Here is a 15,721-nt window from a genome sequence, read left to right as displayed (position 1 = left end):
CTCACTTGTGACCTTGCTCGTGAGTTCCCCAGAAAAGGCCTTGTCACCTCCCAGAGAAGCGGAGGTCAGACCATGACCGAAGACTGCTCCACTCACCTCCTCCTGGAGCCTCTGCCCAGCGGGGACAGTGCTGCCCACTCCTTGCATGAATGGTGTGTGCTTGCCCTCCGATTTCAAGACTAGGCAGTATTATTGTTTGAGTATTATTGTATGGGGTAGATACACAGGTAGAACTATAAAGAAAAGCAAAGGAACAATGAGCACAGAAGCCAGGATGGTCATCACCTCTCAGGTGTTAAGGATGAAATACATTTTTCTGGTTCTTGTTCAGATAAAAATGTTCTGGCTAGTTTGTAGTCTCCTAACCTGAAGTTGTATTGGTCATTGTTTGGTCAGGAAGACAGAAACCAGAGCAGGCATTTCCAACAAGACTTACACACTTGTTAATTTGTGAGAAGGGCAGGAGGAAGGTCAGAGAATGCCATCACAGCCCCTTGGGTTCCTGCCAACTCTCCAGAATTAGGATTTTGGAGGAGCCACAGGAAAGCTCTGCTGGTGGCCACCACAGCCTGGAGCACTGAGTGATGGGTAAGTTGTAGGGAGCCCCACCATAGAGGATATTTTGGTGCCAAGGGCCACAACAGGACCTCCTGTCTGCCTCTGCCAGCACAGAAATAAGTTATATGAATAAGTGATATGAATTTCTCATTGAATAATATAATTTCTAAACTGTCTTTCAAATCTACCAGAAGTGTCTCTCACTGGTGGAATTTAACCTGGAAATGTAGTTCCCAGGTTTCCAACCCCTGTGATACAGAGGAGAGCATAGAATAGGATGAAAAAGTTCACTGAATAGCCCACGGGTAATCCAGAACAAAGATCTGATGGGATTCTAGAGCTACACATACCAATTAGTTGCCATGAAGACACCACTCGAGCTGTCTGGGGTAGCACTTTCATAGGGAGCCAAACTCCAACTCCACAAGAATTCTGTCTCGGCTTTCTATCTTCCTGCCTGATTCTATTAATAAAATTGGTGACTTTATAGGCTTACTGGGGGAAAAAAGTACAAATTTGAGTTTCACCTCTGTATGCTTCATTCAGGCTCTGGGCAACCCCCTCCAACAGCTATTCAGTGGATTCTCATTCCAGAGTCCCAAATCTCCTGCATTTTGTTCCATTCTGTTAAAATAGTCCTCATTTTCATCCTAGAAGCACATAGGTCACGGGTGTGGCTACCAACAAACAGGGCTGCCCCCACGAGACACTGCTGAGTTTGTTTTGAGGAGCCCTCAAAAGCATGCGAAAAAAATGAGATTAACAAAAATCCACACACACAAGACAAAAAAATTGTACTGTATTTATTGTCTTAAAATTGCATAGTACTTTGATTGTGCATGCTTTTAAATAGAGGGCAAGTTAGCCCTCTTGAAACTACTCTCTTGCATGGGATTTTTCAGGCTGTTTTACTATGGGCAGGAGCAGGGACCAAAATACTGCCTGATCTTAAAAAGAACCATGATCAGAGAGAAGTTGTCGGAGAGATTTAGATGAGAAGACACTGATGAAGGGAGTTGAGATTTGACAGGACTTATAAGAGGCATAGGAAGATGGTGGGAGGGGGCTTCCCTGAAGTCAGGGGACAGGACTCAGGAACAGCCAAGAGAGGATGGGAAAGGAGAAAGGAGTCCAGAGGGGCAATGCCTGGTGCTCAAATCTGAGATGAATGCTCCCTGCCAGGACACTGGGTGCACTGGGTAGCCTGAGGGTATGGTCTGGGCGTTACCTTGGCTACAGAAAGCCACATACTAGAAAAATAACTTAAAAGCTATACAATTGTCATTATAAATATTTTGTCTTTAAAACTAACTAGTGTTGGTTAAAAAAGGTTCACAGTTACTCTGAAGAGAGCTGTATCTCTATTGCACGGTATTGGAAAAGTCCACTCAGATCCCATGTGTAAACAATGATTCCCTTCTCCTCTGGCAACTTCAGGACACAGAGAAACACTATCTGCTGTAAGCAAAGCACTTGGGTACAAGGCACGTCAAAGCTGTCAAGCTCTACTGGAATCTACTCAGAACACGCAGAATGCCAGCTTTTCTTCCCACTTGGTGTCACTGGGACAGGTCTTGAATCAGATTAAAGGTGGTGATGGTCTTCTCACACTCTTGTTCTCATTCCACGGTTACAGACTTGGCCAGGTTTCTGGGGAAGTCAACCTAAAATGACAGAAAGTAGCTGCTCAGGATCCCACAAGTCTCAGCAACACACTGTGTTTATAAAGCCTACTCTCAAGAGTACTTGACGACAAGGAGACAGGTGTTCCTGGGCACCTCCAACCATGAGCTCCTTGAGACCTGCATCTTGGAAGCAGTTCCTTATTCCAGAAACTTCACTGAACTGTACAATGTTTAGTTTATGCAATAAATATTTATGGGGCACCTGTGTCACGCAGTGTTAACACTATTAAAAGGATATGATTCATGCTGTTAAAAACAGCTAGCTCAATTTGTACTGTTAAAAATTCACTTTTCTTGGAAGTAGATGCACTAAATTATTGGTTAAGGGTGGGGACTGGGAAGGAAATGTGACTGAGGATGGTTGATAAAGTAGCCTTCAACTTTATCTACAGGGTCTTATTTCATTTACAATAACATTAAAAAAGAGAAGAAACAAAAATGACAAAATGTTGGCAAATGTCAATGCTGGATGGTACATATACCATCGGATGTTTGTTATATTGTTTTTGGTATTGATATATATTTTTTAAAGCTTCTCAAAATTGTAATAAAACTATTTCTTTGCACACACACTTTCTGGTGAGATCATAAACTGGTTCTTTTCTGGAACAGAAATCGACAATATAGGAGTTCCAAAATGTTGAATGATTTGCTAGACTGAGGATAAATCTTCTAATGTGGGAGGAAGATGTATATACAAAGATAATTCACTGCAATTGTTATTTATGCAGATATTCCAAAAAATTAGAAACAGTTTAAATAATAGAAGACCGGTTAAGTAATTGTTAAAATCTGTGTTGTAAGACTGCAGTGAAATACTGTGCAATGATCAAATGTTGCTTACAAGTTCAAGATGTGAGAAAATATTTGTAATATGTTAAAAAGAAAGTTATAAAAGTTCATCCTTGATATTATCTCAAAAAAATCTTTAAAAATGCACAGGCACAAGGAAAAGACTGGAATAAAATATTAAATTTGCTAATTAACATTGCCTCTGGGTGAGAAGCTTATGGTTTAATATGGCCTTCATACATCTTGCAGTTCCCATCTTGTTTTCAGGGGGTATAAGTTACTTTAAAAACAGTTGTTTTAAATGTAAATATTTCTCTTATGAATTTTTATGCCAAATAAGTATTTAAGAACCAAATGGAACTCTGGGTTATGTCTCTCCCCTTTGCTGGGTGATGTGCAATTTTTAGACGTACGTCATATCCTCGGAGTACAGCCAGGTGGAAGGAGAGGAGCTGTAGTGGAATCACACTCAGGATGCCCTGGAGGCAGTCCACGGTGTGGGGCAGCTCGATGGTTTTATATGCAAACTTGGAACTTTCAGTGTCGTCCTTGGAGCACAGTATGATTGGGCGACCCTAAGACAGAGAAATGTGATCACAAGATGCAGATCATCTCTGAAAGAAGCAATCCCTCACACACAGCAGAGTTTCTGAGATAAACATATTGCAATCATAACAGTGATCTTTTGCTTTTGCTGGGGTTATGGATGAGGTGATGTATCCGATTTGTGTAAAGGACAAAGAGTTTGGAGGCTTTTTTGGTGAGGTTCGTATGCTTCCCTGGTAGGGGGTCACCTTCTGCTACGTTCATGCAAGCACCCATTTGTTGAGTGGCTCCAATGTGCTTTGCAAAGAGCAGGAGCTCTTACCCCTTACTCCAGGGGCTCATAGTCAAGTGGTAAGAAAACAAAAATGTAAATAAGCAAACCGATAAATAACAATGAATTTCAGATAAAAGCCACCTGGGCGGTAAAACCCCGTAACATGATTGGGAGACAGTGGTGAGGTCCGAGGAGCTCTCTAAAAAGGAGACATTTGTATTGAGACCTGAATGATGAGAGGCCAACTCCCCGAAGAAGTGTGGGAAGAATGTTCGGGGCAGAGAGAGCAGCCTGTGTTCTACAAGTTCTAGTGAATTATTGAAACTGAGGGGGTGGTGGGAACTCCTGAATTTGGATCCAGTTGGTCAGAAGTGTGGGTGGCCTAGGAAGCCCAAAGATTGTAGCTAGTGGCTAAAGTGAGGGCAGTCTTGTGGAGGACAGTGCCCTTCACCTGTGAAATCTGACTAACTCTGGGTGGCCAATATCAGAACTATCCCCAGGGCTCTCCACCAGACCTCCTCTGGTCTCCACGCCTGGGATCCAGGACCCCTCTGGGCAATCTGGATCACTGGGCCTCACCTAAGAGCTTCTGTGGGCATGGCCGCAGGCTGGCTAGTCCCTTTCTGAATGTGCACCACGCATGAGGGGCCCCAGGAGAGAGTGTGTGCTCACGCCTACTCCCCAGCAGGAACACCCATAGCTGGTGCCGGCAGACGGTGGGTGAGGTGGGCATGTGTGGAAGAGAACAGGAGGCATGTGTGGCAGAGAGCCCTCACCTGGCGGGCTGTGACCTGCTGCAGGGCATTCTGGCATTTGGCAAAGCAAGGATCCTTCATGATGACCATGATGACGGGCATCTGCTTGTCAATCAGTGCCAGGGGTCCGTGCTTCAGCTCCCCAGCTAGGATGCCTTCTGAGTGCATGTAGGTTATCTCTTTAATTTTCTGGGGAAACACGAGGTGGGATCAGTGTCACACTGGGAAGACAGGGAGCAGATCAGCCAGAGGGGAGAAAGGGGAGCCGGGAAGGAACGATTCCAGGAAGCAGGGAGCTGAGGGCCAAGAGGCAGATGGACACATGGAGCGGTCAACAGCACTGAGGGCAGCCGAAAAGGCCAGGGCCAGGGGAGAGGGCTGGCTGCTGTCCAGAGCATGCACAAAGCCCAGCACACAGCCTGTGAACCCAGACCAGCTCTGGGACACAGTCACCCGCCTTGGATGGACAAGTCAGTGTCAATCTAGCTTTCCCCCTTCCCCTCTGTAGCCAGCCCCATGGGCCTCCCTAACAGTTATAATTTGTAATGATGGCATTTTATTCTACACCTTCATTCAATTATCTGATTAATCACTCCCCCAATTCTAGATCATTAATAACTTCCAAAGGGTTGCTCCAACTTAACTATCAAGCAAAATCACACACACACTGGGGTGTTAATGGAGTTTTCCCCCTATGTTTAGAGAGACACATTTTTTTTCAGTTACCATTAAACCCATGTCATTGAACTGGTGAGAGTGTTGAAGAAAACATTTCTCAACTCCCTAGAACTATTTATTTGGGTCAGGGAAACATTGTCAGGAGTGTGGCTCCATCCTGGATGCCACAGATGGCTGAAGTGCTGGTACCCAAGTCACCACAGAGGGGCCACTGACTTGTGCCAGCAGCAGCGTAAAAGCTTCTTTCTTTCCCCCAAGACTAACTTGGAGACACAGCTGAATATTCATCTTTCACCAGCACACTCAGGAGCTGCAGCTGAGCACCCCACACCAGATGGCAGAGGCACGGGGCTGGGGCGCCGAAAGTGTGCCCCACCAAGGCATTGCCTCTATTACCCCTGAGAAGCAGTGTGCCTGGCCCCTCACTTCCTTTGACAGGGGTCAGAATATCCACTGGAAGGATGTGGGAGTTGAATCTCACTGCAGTCAGGCAATTCATGGCTTGTACCCCACACCCACTCCCCACTTCCTGTAATACTGTGAATGTTTCCCACAACTGGCATCGTTCTTCCAAATGGGGGTGGCGGTGGGGAGCAGCCACTTGTTCCCATGGGGAAAGAAGGGCAGCCAAGCTGAGTTATAGATGATACCCATGTGTGGGTACCAAATGCTGCCTCGCCCTCCCTTCCCCTAGCACAATGCCCTGCCCTCCTTCCTGCTGGTTTCTCGGGGTGTCTCCTGTGACAGTCTGCCATTTACCTTGCTTGTTGATCCATAAACAGCAGGTGGATAGTGAGTAAAGGGCAAGCACTAGGCTCGGGTCCCTGGACATCACTTCCCACCCTCTCAGTAGCCCTGTGGTCCTGGCATCTTACCCCTACTCCAACAGCTTTCTCTCAAGCTGGTATGGATCTTTATAGCTGCAGTGGGCAAAACAGCCAAACACTGATATAAAAAATACAGGAATTTCAATGCTCATTCCTGAAGGATCCCAGCTCCCCTTGGAGTTTGAGAAGTAACAGGGACACTTTACAGAGACCCAACCCTGCAACTCTGGTCTGCCCAAATCCTCCCATGCAGACTGCTTGTGGCAGTGGAAAAAAGCAAAGTCCAAATGGACCTGATTTCGAATCTTAGGCTGATCACTTCCACTATGTAATTTTGAGCAAGATGAATTTTTTGGAGGCTCAGTTTCCTCCTGGGTAAAATGTAAACAATAACTGCCAGCCTCTCAGAAGATACTCATGAGGTAAGAATGAGCTATTCCAGATGGAGCCTGGTGCAGGTTGACACCTCAGGGGCTCTCATAAGGTTGCCCTGCCCCTTTGTCTTCAGGAGATCAGGAGCCCTCATCTCCGTGTGGCCAGAGCTAGAATACCTGGTCAGTGAGCGAAACCCTCCCCTCCCCTAGCACAATGCCCTGCCCTCCTTCCTGCTGGTTTCTTGGGGTGTCTCCCATGCCTGCCATCATGCAGGGGCCAGTGGAGGTGGGGGTTGGTCAGAGGGGGCTCACCAAGGCTCCTTCCAGGCACGTGGCATAGTTATAGCCCCGCCCCATGACCAGGAGCGACCTCTGTGTGTAGAGCTCCAGGGCCAGGTCGTGGATCTTCTCATCCAGTGACAACACTTCCTTGATCAGCTCTAAGTGAAGCACATAGCAGAGGGGGAGAGCCAGTCACACCAATTATAAAACAAGATTCACAAAGAAAAGTCATGGTGTATAAGACAAGGTTTTAGAACTCACATCACTTACACACTTGCCTTCCTTGTATTAGTTTCAAAGGACTTTAAATGCAGATTATGGGAAATAGCTTGTGTTATCGGCCAGGATTTTATTGTGATGGTGATTCGTATTTGTGTTTATACTTTCCTGAGCACATAAGTAAGTAGGGAAGTGTTATTTCTAGCTCCATTTTACAGGCAAGGCAACAGAGGTTCAGAGAGGCTAAATCCCCAGCTGACCAGCCACACAGCTGACACTCCATATTAATGCCCCTCATCTGGGCCACATGCCATGTCTGGAAACAAAGCCAGTGTAGGTTGGACCAGCACTTCTCAAATTTTTTGGTCTCAGGACTCCCTTATGCTCTTAACATTTACTGTGAATTTCTAAAAGACTTTATTTTGTGGGTTATAGCTATCAATATTTACCAGAATAGAAGCTGAGAAAATTAAAGATACTTATTCATTCATTTAAAAATAACAATAAACCCATGAAATGAAAAAAATCAGTGAGAAGAGTGGCACTATTTTACATTTTTGCAAATCTTTAATGCCTGACTTTCAATCTGTTGTGATATGTTTTTTGGTTGAAGTACAGGAAGAAAATCTGGCCTCACAGAGATTTGTAGTTGGAGAAAGAAGGCATATTTAAACAACTTTTTCAAATAATTGTGAATGTTCTTTGATAGCACACCAAACTTAAGAAGTGACAATTTCTTAAAAGGGTAGGTGCAAATGTGGAATCTGAGATCATATCAACAAACTTTTCCTACCTTGTTACATTAAAATATATTTGTCTATCTTGCACTTACCTAAATGGGTCTTTTACATGTGCATAATTTTATAACACTGCATTGGCCATTTGCAAAATATTGGTTCACTGAGTTACGCAAATCTTCTAAAAATGGACACATTTCATTATAAAATATTTTTTTAAAAAATCATATTTGTTAAAATCACTGTGATCTCATTAGAGATGTTTCTGAGTATTGGGAGGAGGTCAAACTCGAGCTGACAGCTACAAGTATTCCAGATCATGTTTCGGTTGAAAGCTCGAAGGTTATCATTAGCAACAAAAACTGTTATCAGGGGCTTCCCTGGTGGCGCAGTGGTTGAGAGTCCGCCTGCCGATGCAGGGGACACAGGTTTGTGCCCCGGTCTGGGAAGATCCCACATGCCGCGGAGCAGCTGGGCCCGTGAACCATGGCCGCTGAGCCTGCGCGTCCGGAGCCTGTGCTCCGCAACGAAAAAAAAAAACAAAAAAAAAAACCCCAAAACTGTTATCAGTTGTTTTTCTCAAAGTGTCAGGATAACTTGGTTCACTTTTGAGAAAATGTCTGCCAAGTACCAACTCAGCTTGCTAATCAATCATAGGGCGTTTTTCTCTGGAACAACCTCAGGGTGCTGCATACCTTCCATTTGTCACATAGAATATTAAAAAGTGTTGCAGTTTAATAAGACTAATGCATTTTACCGTATCATCAAAGACATTCCTAAGTGAAGCTATGTGCATTTCTGTCATGGGAACAGTGTGGTGCCTCTGCCTTGAAATGTGCTAAAGTGCCAGCGGCGGCCACCATTGCCTTTGCAGATGTTCACACAGAGAGAAAGGCAAAAGCATCTTATTAACTATAAATAACATATTACTAAGAAAATAGTTTTGACTGAAAGGGACCCCAGGACCTTTGGGTTTACATCTTGGTAACTGCCTAGCAGAATAGAGTCCTATTTTTGCAGGATTATTATCTGGCTTAAAGTTAAGAAAGTTTTTCTTGTCAATAAATTTTCAGCATGTTGTCTTGGTCAGATTCAGACCCCTAGAGCTTGTATGGTTACATGGTGGCTTTCCCTCACTGCCTTCTCTGGGGTTTGCCCTTGGTTCCAGAATAAAGTCTGGTGAGACTGTGAAGGAGCAGTTTGGGCCAGGAAGAGGTGTGAGGCCATTCACTCCTTCTTATGTATTTCCTGAGCAACTACTGAATGTCTGCCCTGGCTGGACACCTGGCATCCAGCAGTGACTCTGACAGACACGGTTGTGTGCTCACTGAGCAGACACGGTTGGGGAAGACAAGCCAATTCACAGGAGGACAGGTAATTTCAGATCATGGTATGTGCTATAAAGAAAAGAAATGGGCTAATGTTTTTTAGAGAGCTGGGCAGGGGATTAGTGCCCCTATTAGGGTGGCCAGGGAGGGTCCCGGAGGTGACATCTGAGCTGAGACTTGGGTGATGGGAGGCGTCAGTCATATGAAGAGCTGGAAGAAGAGGGTTTTGGTAGAGGAAAGAGCCAGTGCAAAAGCCCTGTGGTGGAAAGAGCTTGGCATTGCTGAGGATCAGAAGGTCAGTGAGGCAGCTCAGTGAGGGGGAGGGAGCTCGATGAGGTCAGAGGCACAGGGGCCCAGAGTGCAGGGCTCCGTGGCCTCGTCACAAGTGTGGACTTTAATCTTGGCCCTGTGGGGGCTGCTTCAGGGATTCAGTGGTAAGTAAAAGTTTTGAGGAGAAGGGAATGATTAACAGCATTGTTTATGGGCGAGAGTCAAGTAAGAGAGCAGCCAGCAACAGTCCACAGGATTTGATAATGAGCAGTTTAGCTCTGGAACATACCAGGTAAAGATCTCAGGCCATGGATGATCTCTCGCCTTCTGTTTTGTAGTGAAATGCGGTCTTCGGACATCATCAAACCAAACATCACCAGGGAGATGAACTGACTGGTGTAAGCCTGAGGACAAAACAGTGGTGCTAGCAGAGCCGGGGTGATGTACATGTGGTGACCACTCAAGACGAGACAGATTCCTGGGCTCCCCTCTTGGCCCCCTGTCCACCCACCCAGCAGAGGCCCTCCTGCGGGTGCCCACATGGCTCCTTCTACCTTGGTGCTGGCCACGCCGATCTCCGGTCCTGCATTGATGTGGACTCCACAGTCAGTCTCTCGGGAGATGGAGCTGCCCACAGTGTTGGTGACACCCACGGTCAGGGCCCGGCGGTCCTTACAGTAGCGCAGTGCCAGGAGGGTGTCTGCGGTCTCACCTGCCACACAGGTCCTTCTTTTCAGCTCACAGGTATGTGGGCTCTGCCAGCCTTAACCCCCAGCCTCCAACTCATTTACTTCTGGCCTTTAGGCAGAAATTGATGTCCAGACACAGTTGGTGTGTGCTCAGAAAGGAAAATGCATGCTCAACAATTTTTCTGGTTGATTCTTTTTTTTTTTTTTAATGTAAGATGCTCTTTATTCAAGGGCTATGAATACCAAAAACACAGTTAGCACTTAAATCTTGAAAAAGGAGAGTTCTTTAGGTTTAAAAGTAAATAGGAAAATAAAACATTCATAGGGATTTGAATTTGAAGGTTGAAATTAATTTATCACTTCTCATTTTACCACTCAGTGTGAAGTGCACGTTCTAGGGGATGTTAAGACCTTTCTCATGAAAGTTGGTAAACTGTTCAACTGGATGGGGCCTCCATGTGGGGACTCTGACAGCACAGACATATGGGAGTCACTCGATCACTTGGGTGTTTAGTAATGCAATTAATGTGGTTCATTGTGATCATTTATGTAACTAGAAGATGAAAGCTGATTAGTAAGTGGAACTAATTTGGAAGGAACTTATTAAAAGTTTGTTCATGATTAAGTGTTGAATAGAACATTTAAGTTCTACAATTGATGTTTTCATGAAAAATATGTGAGATTATTTTTTCTAAAAATGGCTCAAGATTCTCTTGTCCCAGCTCTTCTCTAATCTAATTTCTCTTGAATATTAAGACAGAGTGGTTTATAAATACTCCTCCACTTTCTCACTTCCCATTTCCTATTCAACACACTACAGCCTGGCCTTGTGCCCTGGTTGATTCTCAGATTCACGATTTTGCTACTATTTATGTGGCGAGTGCTTGCTCATCCACTGTCTCACTGAACTCTCATGACAACTCTGTAGGGGGCATCATCCCCATTTTCCCTTGAGGATGAGGTACTCAGAGATGGAGCAAATCAATGCCTCACTCACTCAAGGCCAAGTAGCTGTGGGTGATAGTGTGGGCCTGGCTCCCAGTGCCCTTTCTCGGACTCTAAACTGCCTTATTCAGAATGGGCTGAGATTTAAGTTAAAAAGCAAGAATGCCCCTAAATGGTGTTTCTCAAACAGATCTTGTTTTAAAGGAAAACATTTCTTGTCCTAGTGTGTACTCAAATTATTTTTATAAAAAAGCTTAAATAGGTTCATGCACAAACCAGCACAAACTTCCTATGTTTGTAAGTCCTAAAGAACTCAAGCTAAATTAAATATGATCCAGAACATAAAACCAAACATTCAATGTTCACAGAGCCACCACTCTTGGCTGTGCTGTCCTAACTTCTCTGCAGTGCAGGCTGGTGCTACTATGGCCCAATTCTCCTCTCCTGTTTCTGCTCAGACTTGCGTTTAGTGCACTGGGGTGCTACAAGGCCTTCCCTTAGTGCCTATGGGAGCAAGGGAGCTCTATCTTCATGGGGTGCTCTATCTTCATCGGCAACGTCCCCATTTTTGATACAGTTAAAAAAATTTAATGTAAAGGGGTGAACAAAGTGAAACTTTAAACCCCTTCTATGAAGTCACTCAGGAGGTGCCACTGCATTATTTTCACATTAAAACCACTTCTGTTCTTTGGTTAGTGGCTTCCACCAATTCATGAAACATTTTTAGGCTCTGATGGGATTGTAAACCCAAAGGTAACAGTGGCAACTGAAGTCAGAGGGCAGCACCTGGGTATGAGGTGGTCAGCTAGATGGTGGGTGTGTCTGTGTTAGTTTTTCTTAGCTTGTTACTGAAATGGAAATGGTATTGAAAATTCATAATGAAAGCAGTATAAAAAGATATTAGGGTATTGCTGTTAATGCTTCAATTGCGATAATGACATTGGTGTTATATTTTTTCTTTTATCATTTAGAGATACCTTCTGCAATATTTATGGATGAAATAACATGATGTCTGAGACTGACTTTAAAATAACCCAGTGAAGGGGAGGGGTTAAAGTAGATATGATGACACAAGATGGGTGAGTTATTCCATAACGTAACTGCTGAGCCTAGGTGCTTCTTTATGCAAGTCTCTCTTTTATAAAAGTTTGGGATTTTCCATAATTCAGTGTTATAAAAATCCTCCTAGAGCTCATGGGGACTCCAAGCATATGGCCATGGATCATCTCCCTGACCCTCCGTCCTGCCTTGAGCTGGAGCAAACACCCAAGCCTAGTGTTAGAATGCCACGCAGGCAGGGTTTCCTGAGCTGAGGGCAGCCTGGGCTCTCTACACCTGAGTAGTGTCTCTCCATGCCTCCCACTGTTGGGTTGTGTGAGCACTGTATGGTGCCCACACAGTTCTTGAAGTGACTCTCAACTAGCAGAATTAAACTTTGCTCTAATTTAAACCCAGCACACATTTCTGAGTATCTCGCTGAGTGGTCCCTTAAGTCCTGGACTTGGAACAGCAGGAGGAGGGAGAACCTGGCTGCATGGCCCTCCCCATAAAATGGGACAGTAGCTGATGGCTCTGAGGGTTGAATGACCCTGGGCATGAGAGAGTGTGGCACATGGTCTATGTGCAAAGAGCTTCATGGGATGAAGGAGGGAGGGAGCTGCATGGTGTGTCACTGATTCCTGAGCCCTGAGATGAACTAGTGAAAACCTGTAACCCTTACCTGACTGGCTTATGAAAAAGCAAACGTCATCCCTGAACACAGGTGTGTTCCTGTCCAGAAAATCACTAGCAAGTTCAACCATCACCGGGAGCTCGGTCAGTTCCTCCAAAACTTGCCGTGTCTGAAGCCAACAAGAATGGGGACTAAAGTCAGTTATGAACACTACAGGGACAAAGGTGGCTGGGCTTCTAGGACAGTTGATGAAATGGCACCTCTGCGTCCAGGTGAGCAGGGAACTTCAGGCATTCACAGGCCAAACTGCTGGAGAAAGGGCTCCATGCCAGTTCTCATACTGGCTCATGGCACCAAATTTGGAAGGCCAAATGCATGACAGCATTTAAGACTCATATTGTCCTAGCCAACACTGCCTCCCAGGCACTATCAAGGGCCCAGCATGTTGCACTTACAGCCACAGCAGCATGGTAGCTAGTTCCACAGCCAATCACAATGAGCCGGCGACATCGTCTGATCTCCTTCAAGTGGTCCTTCAAGCCGCCCAGAAGCACTGCAGGACACATGCGTGTGTTAATGCTGACATGACACAGGGATTGTGCATTGGCCCAGGGCTCGGACGAGGGATTACCTGTGTTGGTCTCAAAATTCACCCGACCTCTCATGGTATTGAAAACTGATTCTGGCTGTTCAAATATCTCCTTCTGCATAAATGCACTGAAGTTACCTGGTCAAACAAACATCAACAGGATGTCAATTTTAATGTCGTTACACTTTCACTGCTTAGCTTTTAATCAAGAAGAACAGTTGTTATGCAGTTAGTCACAGTGACACATGTAAAGGCTACTGCAGATTACAAAAGGTGTCTCCAGGTATTGTCCCACCTGATACTCATGGTGACAAGCCAGATAAGGTATGATTATTATCTTCAATGTGCGTATCAGACCCTGCAACTTGAGGGAGGGAGGGATGTAAGTAACAAATGCATGGCTGGCCTTCCTGGGCCACGCTCCTCTTAACAAGGCCAGAGGAAAGTAAAATGCTTTACTTCCTAACACCCACCTACTTAGGGAAGTACAAATTAAGCGAGCCTAAGGAAATAGGCAATTTTTTTTAAACCAAATTCCCTCCTATACACTGTATTAAAACAAAAAACAAAAAATCTTTTTAGCCACATATTTCTAGGGCTCTGATGTGAATGAAACCGGATGACATCTAAGACCCCCGACAGGTGCTGTGCCTGATGCCTGTCGACAGGTGTCCACAGACAGGGCGGGAGTGTCCTCTGGGATACACACACGCATGATGCCAAGCATCACAGTGTCCCTGTCTGCTGCCCTCGGCAGAGAACTTGTAGAAAGAGTGCCACGAAGCAAACAGAGCAAGTGAGGAGGGGTCGGGCCATTGCAGATATGGATCAGGGAAGGGCTCTCTGAGGGGGTGACGTTTCAGGGGAGATGATCAAAAGGAGCTGGTCCTGTGCGAAGCTGAGTGAGTGCGATGACCCCCGGGGGGCAAGCACTCCGCCTGTCTGAGTAACAGTGAGGCAGCCAGGGTGGGCAGGGAGGGGCACGGTGGAGAAGGGTTGTGCAAGGTGGGGCCAGGCTGCGTGTGGATGGCTGTGGGCTGTGGCAGGGAGTGTGGGTTTTATGCTGAGAACAGTGGGAAGCTATTGGAGGGCTTTACACAGCATGATAAGAGGGTATGATTCACGTTCTTAAACGTTTACCCAGGCTGCCCTGTGGAGAGGAGGGTGTAGGGAGACAAGTGTGGGTGCAGGAAGATAGGCTCCCCTCGCAAGTAGTCCACAGTCCCCCGTTACTGCAGGCCTCTCATCCAGAGAAGAAATGATGCCTGAGGTGTAGGAATGTATCCCAGAGAATCTGTAAAGGGAGGTAGTTGATGGACTGGGGTCAGTTCAAGCAGGGAGACCTGGTGCCAGGGCATGGTCAGAAGCCCCTTTGGAGTAGCCAGGCCAGGCGCCCCACATCCCCTGAGATGTATGAACCACAGACCACCTGCAGCCCCAATCCGGTGCTCACAGCAGGCAGGAAGGCTGTAGTACCCACCCATAACAGGGCAAAGAGTCTCAGGAGCTCCCCCACAGAGCACCTGCCCCATGAGGCTGCTGCACAGGGACCCTCAGAGGACACCTGCCTTTCATGATTTGCTGCAATTCCATCTGCAAGGTCTGTATGGCTCGAGATGGGTCATCACTAGCCGAACGCTTGACCCGGTGAATAGAGAGTTTCCCATCAGCCACTGCAGCAATGTCATCATCCTCAAGGAAGATGACCCGGTTGGTGTGTTCTATGATAGCGCTGGAGCAAGGAAAATATGGGTGTCAGAGATGGCGCCTGTCCTTGACAGTTACAAGATGTGGGTCCATATCAGTAACACTGAATAGCATTTTAGAATATGGCATATAAACATTGATTCATACCTCCCGCCCCTCCCTTCCACCCAGAATTATTTTGAAGCCAGTCCAGACATCAAATCATGTGTAAACATTTTAGCTTATAGCTCTAAAAGACAAGGATTATTTTTCACCCTACTATAATACCATTATCACATCTAAGAGCAATAGTTTTTCCTTCATATCATCAAGTATCCAGTATGTTCAATTTTCCCCAGTAATCTCATAGATGTCCTTTTATAATTGCTTTCCTCGAATCAGGATCCAAACAATGTCACCTTTGGAGAATGCTCAGGAACCAACACATTCTGAATCATAAAGGGAAAGAATGAAACATTTATCTTGCCTTTCCAATGACCTTTCAGAATAACCAGTTTACGAAGGCAAGTTTCTCTTTATAGGAGAAATATAGCTAATAAAGAAGGAATGATAGAATTATAATAATCAACTTATGAATTCCTAATCATTAATAGCCCTAATCAAGGTCCATCAGTGGCTACTGAAATGAAGAAATGAGAAGCTAAGAGCAGCTTTATAATGGATGGATAAGGCTCCTGATCTTTGAACCCCCTGATCAATTTTAACAGTACTACAAAAAGACAATGAGACATAGTGCCTCCTGATGGAAGGACACACTACCTATTAAATAGTCTTGCCAAAAAAAAAAAAAAAAA

General features: G+C 45.4%; 1 protein-coding gene across 2 annotated transcripts in view; it reads right to left on the bottom strand.

Moving 5' to 3' along the window:
• Positions 1–1,345: 1,345 nt before the first annotated feature.
• Positions 1,346–15,721, bottom strand: part of GFPT2 (glutamine--fructose-6-phosphate transaminase 2) — a 42,999-nt gene continuing 28,623 nt past the window's right edge. The window contains exons 9-18 of one of the 2 annotated variants that reach the window (XM_024765357.1): positions 14,789–14,952; positions 13,263–13,358; positions 13,087–13,184; positions 12,680–12,800; positions 9,880–10,037; positions 9,615–9,729; positions 6,802–6,929; positions 4,632–4,799; positions 3,449–3,610; positions 1,346–2,222 (exon numbers count right to left, since the gene is read on the bottom strand). In XM_024765357.1, coding sequence (XP_024621125.1) covers positions 2,178–2,222; positions 3,449–3,610; positions 4,632–4,799; positions 6,802–6,929; positions 9,615–9,729; positions 9,880–10,037; positions 12,680–12,800; positions 13,087–13,184; positions 13,263–13,358; positions 14,789–14,952 — 1,255 coding nt within the window. In that variant the 3' untranslated portion in view covers positions 1,346–2,177. The remainder of the gene's footprint in view (positions 2,223–3,448; positions 3,611–4,631; positions 4,800–6,801; positions 6,930–9,614; positions 9,730–9,879; positions 10,038–12,679; positions 12,801–13,086; positions 13,185–13,262; positions 13,359–14,788; positions 14,953–15,721) is intronic. The other variant, XM_024765351.1, reaches the window with a different exon arrangement.

The sequence above is a fragment of the Neophocaena asiaeorientalis genome, unplaced genomic scaffold (genome assembly GCF_003031525.2).
Source record: "Neophocaena asiaeorientalis asiaeorientalis breed wild unplaced genomic scaffold, Neophocaena_asiaeorientalis_V1.1 scaffold241, whole genome shotgun sequence".
NCBI lineage: Eukaryota > Metazoa > Chordata > Mammalia > Artiodactyla > Phocoenidae > Neophocaena > Neophocaena asiaeorientalis.
Note: the sequence above shows the minus strand (reverse complement) of the source record. Positions and strands in the feature narration are given on the sequence as shown.